The 9,186-nt window shown below is 43.9% G+C and overlaps 2 protein-coding genes across 2 annotated transcripts; both read right to left on the reverse strand.

The window, feature by feature from the left end:
* Nucleotides 1–285: 285 nt before the first annotated feature.
* Nucleotides 286–4,744, reverse strand: LOC104039986 (kelch-like protein 23). Its single transcript, XM_009509361.2, has 3 exons — nt 2,232–4,744; nt 1,110–1,521; nt 286–894 (listed from the first exon to the last, which is right to left on the reverse strand). The coding sequence occupies exons 1-3, from the start codon at nt 3,151–3,153 to the stop codon at nt 582–584; spliced, it is 1,647 nt and encodes a 548-aa protein (XP_009507656.2). The 5' UTR covers nt 3,154–4,744; the 3' UTR covers nt 286–581.
* Nucleotides 4,745–4,884: 140 nt separating this feature from the next.
* LOC104040553 (U6 snRNA-associated Sm-like protein LSm7) lies at nt 4,885–9,184 on the reverse strand. The gene is made up of 4 exons (XM_064469740.1): nt 9,079–9,184; nt 8,700–8,790; nt 7,137–7,208; nt 4,885–5,956 (listed from the first exon to the last, which is right to left on the reverse strand). Exons 1-4 carry the CDS (start codon nt 9,121–9,123, stop codon nt 5,814–5,816), a joined length of 351 nt encoding a protein of 116 aa, XP_064325810.1. The 5' UTR covers nt 9,124–9,184; the 3' UTR covers nt 4,885–5,813.
* Nucleotides 9,185–9,186: the final 2 nt, after the last annotated feature.

Genomic DNA, 9,186 nt, shown 5'->3' on the forward strand with positions numbered 1-9,186 from the left:
CCTCCTTTGGTGGTGCCCTCCAGCCTGTAATAAAGGTAATTTTAGCCATAAATACATAACCCGGGAAACTTGCTTATTTCAAGCTAAAATGATACTGGGTATGGCTTGACTGCAGTGGTGGTCTGGGGTTTTCTTTGCTCTGTCCTACAGCCCTAAGAGCTTGCACCTCCTGCTGAAGATTCTCTTGACAGACATTTGTTATTTTACTCCTACAATATTTTCTAACATTGATGCAACGACTTTCCAGTCTCTCCTAGCTGTTCAAAGGACAGAGAGCCTCAGAGGTTAAAGATCAGAGCATCCCTTTATTCAGCATCAACCCTGAGGAGTTTATGTACCATCACAACGCTGTTTCCAATAATGACCTGCAACCTTTGCATAGACACAGAAGTTTCACTGGCTTTTGCTTCTAGTTCATTTGCCAGGTAGAAAAAAAAAACCAAAACAAACCAGAAGTTACCAAGGAACAGATCTATTTTCAAAATTAAAAAATTTCACAGACCAAAATTGATGCAATCTAACTCCCATTAGCTGTAAAGTGCATGACTTTTTCTTTTTGGTTATACTGGATCTAGCATTGCTTACGCCCATGTATCAAATCTTCGCACAGAGACACAGCCATGAATAGGAAGGGGGCAAGGGAGTTTGTTATCTATGACCTGGCACATATCAATGTAGGGATCAAAGAGAACTACAACAGGAAGGGCACTGTTCCCCTTCCTCTGTCCAAGGAGATAAATTCGTCCATTCACAGTGCTGCATCCCATGAAGAACTTCTGGGTCAAGCATTCCTCATCCACCTGGGTCCATTCATCTGTCTCCACATCAAATCGAAAAGCTCCCCCTCCTATGGTGTACAGAGCACCATTCAGTGATGTGATGCAGAGGTCATACCTGGGAGGGAAGAAAGCCTTGATCAGAATCAAGAGAAAGATCTAGCCCCTGAAATATTCAGCACAACTTTGGTCTTGATACCAAGAGTTTAAACAAAGAGTCAGAAGTGTTGGTGGGACAGGACTTCTGGATTTCTCCAGTCCAGCCTCTTCTGGGAGCAGGACCAACACTAGAACCATTCTTCTCTTGCCAGGTCCCAGAAGATTATTTCTTACCTTGGAAGCGGGGAGAATGAGATGACATCCCAGCTGTCTGTCTCCGTGTTCAGCCTTTGCACTCCATCATATACATGTCCATTTTCATCCAGGCCACAGACCACATAGATCCTAGTTCCCACACTGACTGCATCTCCTCTCTCCACAGGTTGAGCCATAGGACTCATGCTTTCCCACTCTGACTCCATCAAAGCCATGCGCTCCACTGCTGGGATTATCCCCTCATCTGTGCTCCCTCCAAGTACGTACAGGTAGAGCCCTGCTCCTACTGCACAATGGCTGTTGCGGGACTTCTTCATGGCAGGCCCTTCCAGCCAGCTATTGTCCAAGCAATTGTAGATAAGCACCCAATCCACACTATACCACACAAACTCATCCCGGAAATATCCTCCCGTCACAAAAAGGAAGCTCCCTAGAAAGACAGCAGAGAAAAGTATCAGTAATAAAAATGCTGAAAATTGTCCCTGAGAACTACGGTTCTCAGGTACCGATGAGGTGCAAGATGAGCAGAGAATATTACTGCTCTTTGTATCCATTTGCAATATCTGACTCCTCATCTGCACAGATCTGGGCCTACAGGGTGCAGTAAGTCCTTCCAAGCCTGCTCCCACTCTTGAACAGCATCATTGGGTGGAAAGAACCTTTGGGGATCTCATGTCCGAACTCCCACTTGAAATGGGACTATCACCAACACTTAATAAGGGAAGCCAGGGCATGGAGCTGTCTTGAAAGTCTCCCAGTATGAAGATTTCACAACATCCATGGGTAAGTTTAACTTAACAGCAACTATAAATCAGAAGTCACCATCTGTTACCATGAAAGAGAGGTCAAAAAAAATACGCTGCTTCAAGAGAAGTCATTAGACTCACTCCAGATAAAGCTGATGCACAGAGTTCAATCGTTTCTGCTATATGAAAAGAAGTATTCAGCCTTGCCTAACATCCTCACAGGACTGAGGAAAACAAAACATTCTTTGATCAAATATGAACACAAATATGAATGAATTTTTAGCAACACTGAACAATACAGTTTTACAGCAGAAGCAGCTGAACTCCCTGCATTTGGGTCTTCAAGCCTCAACTTCTGTTTGCATTTGCTCAGTCCCACTTCTCTGTAAGTTACCTACTGCTGCCACTGCGTATTGGGTGAGGTTCCTGCGCTGCAGTGGAGAACAAGCCTGCCAGGTCCCTGTTTTAGGTTGAAAGAGAAATAATTCTTGCTGTTCTTTGTCGTGCTTTCCTCCCAGGACATACAGGGTGTCATAGCTCCGACCTGTGCAAGGACACAGTTCTGTATTTTGCCAGCTGGGTGGAGGACAGCTGTCTAACTTCTTTATTAATCTGGAAAAAGTATCTGTCTCTCCAGGGCGCTTGCTGCGTTTCACCAAGATATCAAGGAAGGACAAACTCAGAAACGTGACCCTGACTTCGCCCACCAAATCCAGGAAGTCGTCTTCCCTCGTTGCTGGGTCCTCCATTATCCACCTCATAATACTGTCAAAAACCACATCTTCTCGCAAAACGAAGAGGTCATCGCTTTTTAGGAGTTGCATCAGCACTTCTTTGGGTAGTGCCTTAAATTCTTCCTGGCACATCACATCCCCCCAGTGAGTGAGAGCCACATTCATAGCAGACACATACAGCTCTATAAAGGCAAACTGCTGCGAGTAGGTCATCAGGCCCAGGCAGTTGGAAACATGCAGCTCTCTCTCCAGAAATTTCTCACACAACAGTTTCACCCTATCAAACTGAAAAAAGTCAGCTGTTTCCAGCAAGCTGGTCACATTTTCTTGACCTATAAGCACCTGGGCTGTGCGAGTGAACTCAAGTAGCGCCTGAAAAGGTGCTGCATCAATCCCTCTGATCACTATGTGGTGTTCAGAGCTCTCTCTTGCCCCCCCAAAAAACATGGCTTCAAAATAACGACTGTGTACTGAAAGTACCCTACGGCTGACCTGAAAGAGTCTCTCTCCAACCTCAAGAACTGTGTCTGCAACCATTTCTGTGTGAGGTCCCAGCTCCTCTGGTTCTTGTGCAGGCTCCATGCTTGCTGACTGCCAGGCAGTTAAAATTAACTCAGCCCTTGTGCAGCCTTTACTAATGAGGTCTCTGGAAACACTATCCCCCTAGCTAGGATAAACACAAGATAAGTCAATCTTGTCCTAAAAATAGAATATGTTTTCTACTCTCCTTCTTTGCTCTTCAGTCTTTCCTGTTGCTTTCAGAACAGCAATAGCAGGAGAGCTGTATAAAAAAAAAAAAAAAAGGCAGATTTAATTGGCATCTACCTTAGCCAGGTAAGACCACAGCAAATCAGGGGAGCTGTTAGCCAGGCAAAGAGCCTGGACTACAAGGAGGAAAGAGGAGAAACAAGCAAATCCTTCCTAAGCACTGATTAAATATCAAGAAGTTGTAGAAGAACGTTCAACCCATTACGATACTTTTCACTTCTACAAATCAAAAACATAGGAAAGCCTGAGACTTCCTGGGAAAACCCACCAATTTCCCCAAAGCCACATCCTTCATCAGCACAAGTTTAATGTGAAATTCCAGATTTCTTGCAGTATTTAGTGTATATTTAACTTTATGCTTTAATAAGAGATGGGAGGAAGAAATGAGGCCCCATTCAAACCCGGACAGCTGTCACATATTCAGTGATCCTCAATCTCAATGCACAAAATAAATTCAGTCATAGTACAAGCAACAGCTCACTGATTCCACACAGTGAATTTTTCCAAAGTGCTTAGACCAAGCTGTTAAGTGGAGAGACTTGCATAGTGACCTTGAACTAGTGCCCCTTATCCCAAAGGGTCCGTCCCAGCAAGACTCAGTCCCATTTCTCAGGGTTCAGCAAGCAAATAGTGCTATCTGGACCAAGAACACCTTTCTGTCTCCTGGAGGTTCCCTCCTGCATTTCTGGAAGAGCTTTTGCAAAACTGCTGTCACAAATGGTGCTATGAAGAGTCATGTTTAGGAATGAATTCAGCAGAAAAGCATATACGCATTTAAAATTCAGCTACCATTTTCAAATTCTTATTTTCAGGTGCTTGACTCCCAAATATAACCCAGAAGTCTGCGGTGCAGAAAAGGACAGCCATGTATCTTGCAATGAAGATTGAGAAACCTATTAACTTAGCAGGAAATGCTGGAAACATGACCCTCTCCAGGGTTTATGCTCTTGACACATGACTTCAGACAGATGTCTCTCTACCCTCTGCATGTAGAGCCTGAAATCCACTCAAGAGAGCTTCAACAGGTCTGTTTCTGATGCTACACTCAGAAAACAAGAGGGTGCAGTGCATTATTGGAATCAACAACCAGCAATCTCCCACCTAAGGGACAGTTCAAAACTTTACTCAGGCTGATGGCAAGCAAATTCTGCTCCAAATCCTCTAAATAAGGTGTCTTTTGAATTGTGCAATTGCACGAAGAACAAGTTTTGTAGTGTTGCAAAAAAATTATGTTGGATGGTGCGTGACTCTACAGACAGCTCTGTGCAGCACTCACAGAATGAACCCCCAGGTTAAAATCCAGAAGCACACAATTTACACACAGCTTCTGATCTGGTCCCTCCTGATTTTGCCATGCTTCCACACCTCCTGAATACATTTCATTTAGAAGCAAATAAATCCCAGTTCAGTGCATCTGACTTTTCCAGGAGGCTGTGAAACTAGGGACCAGTTGTCTTGCGTGGCATATTGCCTGCATAAACTTGAGTTCTCTGTGGAGAACTCAATGTCAGCTGTAGAGCACTTTTTCAGACTAAAAACCAGACATTTAGGAACACATTAGTTTGTATTTATTCACCCAAAACTCCTCAAATCTTGCTGTTTCTGCAGTATAAAAGAAATAAAGATGTTTACTTACAAATAAAGTTATTACAAGCAGAACACAAGTGGATAACTACAATATAAAAATACGCAGTATTTCCGGACACTGCCTAAAACTGAACATTAGGGCTTAAATATTCTTCCCCTAAAATTCCAAGTGTTGAATAGGTATTTCTGTAAGGTTCACATCTCTCAGCCAAGAATCATCCTAGAAGTCAGTCCAGTCCTTCTGTAGAAGTGTGGGAGCCTTCTGATACAAAGACCACAGCCCACAAGATCTGGAATGAGGGCTAGAAACGATCTTAGCTACACAGCTTGTACAGGTGATGACAAGGTACAATACAAAGAAGGTAGTTTTTCTGCATGCGCTGGTGCAAGCAGGCAAAGAGAGACTGAACTCAACAGCAGGAAGACTACAACACAATGCTTCCCAGCTGAATACGACATCTAAGAGGAAGAAAAACATGTTTCTAATATCTTTAGGCTTTAGAGTAAATACATTTTTCATGTATTTAAAAAAATGTAAATAATATAACCAATATTCAGGGCATTCTTTACTAATTTTATGTGGTCCTTTCAAAACTCAGAAGATCAAGAGGATCCAGACAATTCCATTACAGTATCTCCTGTCATCTCTAAACAATGTAGTTACACATTTATTTGAGGCGGAGGGGAAATCAGAACTTACTTCTTACACACCATGCCCCATTCTCTCATCATTTATGGAAAGCCACAAAAGTAAAAGTTGACTGTTCTTTCACAGTAACAAATAGACATTTAAACTCCTCCCCCAAAACAGGAAGCTTCTCACACAATGATAGTTTTCTCCAATGATTTGCACCCTTGAAGTCTTCAGACACAATCCAAAGAAAGCACTAGCCATCTTGCTGCTGAATGAATGGGTTTGGAATAGCTTCCATTCCATCCTGTGGACAAATAAGAACCACAGAAGTCCCTCTGCAGACCACAAGTCCCAGCTGACGCGTGTCTTCTGTTAATTTGTATTGATCATCTGGATCTGAAAGCAGAGATCCACATTTACAATGGCAACATAAGGAAAAGAAACCAATTTCCATCAACCTCAAAAGGCACAGACATAGGGTTATTTTTCCAGGCATCTCTACATTCTTTTACTGAACACATGGACTGTAAAAGTGAATCAGAAGCAATATCTGACTTAGTCAAAACATTACTGATTTACTAATTTTCAAAGTAGCACATGCCACAGTGAGCAATAAAGAACTCCGCTTTGTATGCAAAGCAGAGCACGTATCTTTTAAAGAATTCAAAGGCCCTTTCATTCATCTAACCAAAAGCATATATACAAGTGATTTTAAAAAGTTCCTGATCCCATTTCAAATGCCACTACAGACAAACATTTTGGGATCAATACAAATCAGAAAAAGACCCTGACTTCAGAATGCACTAAGCACAGAATGCACTGGTCCATTCCCAGACCAAGCCAAACAAGGCTGTGGATGGGGACAGACAATAAAAACACTTAACAGCCAATTCCACCCTTCTCGAGAAAGATGTCAATATATTCAATAACAGTGCGCTACACTCGCTTTTTAAAACTCCCTTGTAAGAGCAAAATTAGAGCTTCAGGTGCTTCCTTGTAAGCAGGCAAGAGAACAGTCTTCAAAAACACTGTCCTATCATACAATAAATTTTGTTTCAGAGAGGAGAAATGGAAATAGGAATATTTATCCTTGGATGGGGAAAAGAAACGAATAATAAGAAAAAACCCTACAACTCTATTAGCTCTAAGAAGCTACAGAAGGCTTTAGTTCCACAGAAATGCAAAGATTGCATTTACAGTAGAGTTTAAGACAGCAAGTTACTACTTCTTGCTGAGATGCTTTTCCTGCTTTGAGCAAACTGCAACTCTCCAGCAGTACAAACAAAGGCAAAGACAACTGCCTTAACCTGAAGGGAGACACACTATTCAAGCTTCAGAGAAAAACAGCACCAAATGAGTTACAGAGGAGTTCCAGGAAGGTTGAATGTTCTACCAGCAGGGAATGTGCTTGATCTAGCTTCTGTTACCGCTCTCTTTACAACTTAGTTAATCACGAACATGTCTCAGTTCAGATATCGACCTGGACTTTCTGGCTATTCACTCACAGAGCTGTGAGATTCTGCTAAGAAAATTATTCAGGGTCGAGGGGAGCTTACACAGATAGCATATTGCTTACCTCGCATATATTCAATGGTACCATCAAGCACAAGGTTCAGAAGAGGGTCAAATCCTTTCAAGACACCACTTGCTATTGAAGATAACACATAAAACAATGATTAGAGACCAAAACAAGGTATACAGCAATACAAGACTGCATCGAGGACACAGTCAGTTGTCCAGCTCTGTTCCCTCCGTCCAGCAAGGCTATCAAGCAAATGAGACCAGAGGTATTACACAGTGCCCTCTTCATCGAAGTGCAAATGCACAAGAACCCAGTTTGTGTTGTGCCAACTGAAATGTACAGGTTTTCAACCAGTTCCTCAAAATGCTCTTCAAGACACTAACATTTTTGTTTTCAGCCAATTTCAGGGGCATTTTAACAATATTTCAGCATAACAAATCAGTACAAGTCACACCACCACCAAAAAAAACCCCAAACTCCAAAATCCCCACAACCCCAAAACCAAGTAAATACCATTAGTGAAGGGGTATGGCAAAACAATGAGGCAAGACTGTAATATTTTGAAGTGTTTTCCTTCAGAAAACCCATGTTCCAGGTGTCGTCCTGGAACAAAATCTCTTTAGCATAAGCACTGCCTTCACAGGAATGCACCGCAGACAGACAAACACTTTGTCATAAACCACAATGCGATTCCATGAGACAGGTAGCAAAAGAGACAGCAAGACTACACAGAATGATGTCCCAGTTTGAAAAATACTTGTTTGATTACCAGTGTTACTATAATTGCTAACAGCCCAAATCATAGAAGAGACTCTTACAATCTAGATGTTATAGGAAGATCATAAAGGAACTCGGCATGAACTTTTTTGAGAAGAGACTCTAGACCAATAGATTCAATGGAAATATCAACTGCCCCAAAACTACTAAAACCAACAAAACAAAAACCCGCAAAAAAAACCACCCAGATTTATCAGTAAAGAGTCCAAGTAACTTCCAAAAGCTAGTAAGCATCAGCCCCAGCGGAATTTTTAAAAGCAAACGGAGTTTGCTTCAGCAAAAGCTGCCGTGGGCCTCCCGCACAGCAAGCTGTTAGCTCTCAGACAAACAGGCGGCCTGCAGGTGGCACCATCAGCTGCATGGGGACGGAGAGCCGTAGATAACGACAAGGCAGCAAGGGGGGAAAACAAGGACACAAGAGCCTCGAAAGTGATTAAAAGACAGGGGGAAATATATTGAAACAATCTGTGAGCTCCAGGCACATTTAGCACGTTAAGGGACGGCAGGTGTATTGACCGTAACACCCATAAACGTTTCTCTGCTGCTTCAAGTGCACGCTTACAATGGGGGAAAAAAAGCCAAAAGAAACAACACAGGTGAAGACAACTAATGAAAGAAGATAAAAGAAAGGTGCTTGGGTGAAACAAAGATGAAGTTGCGGCCAGGGAATTAACGGAGAAGTTAAAGATGTAAGCTTCACACCGGTAACAGCAAAGAGTAACAAATAAAAGCAGCCGCTGCTCGTCGTCCTTCCCTGACGGAAAGCAACGGGACCGCACAGGAGACGAACGCCGCGAGGAAAAGCGCCAGAGGGCAACGCCTGCCCCGGCCCGGGCTCACCTTCCCGCCCTCCCTGGAACTTCACTCGGATTGTTTTGTCGATGTACTTGGAGAGGTCCAAAATACTCTCCTTCTTCTTCTTCTCCCTATCCTAAAGGAGAGGAGCAAAGGCCGCTTGAGTTAAAGCGAACCCTCCCTCACCCCGCCCTTCCCCCCGACTGCAGGCACACGCCAGAACGCTTCTTTCTATAACGCGGTCGGTAACCGGGCTGCGGAAACCGCCCCGAGGCAGAGCTTGGCGGGACGGGGCACGGCACCCGCCGCCATAAAGCCCCCCGGGGCCGGGCGGGGCCGGGCCCGCCGCGATCGGTGGGAGCTGGCGCGGGCCCCGATCGCTCCCTCACGCGGGGCCGGGGCCCGCCGACAGCCTGCTCCTCACCGCCATCTTGCCCGCGCCGCCGCCACCTCCACCAACGCTCGCCATTTCATTCGCCACTACCAGAAGTGACGTTGTGCCTTGAGGAAACCCATAAGCGGTTCTTGAGCG

Source organism: Phalacrocorax carbo, chromosome 19 (assembly GCF_963921805.1).
Source record: "Phalacrocorax carbo chromosome 19, bPhaCar2.1, whole genome shotgun sequence".
Classification (NCBI taxonomy): domain Eukaryota; kingdom Metazoa; phylum Chordata; class Aves; order Suliformes; family Phalacrocoracidae; genus Phalacrocorax; species Phalacrocorax carbo.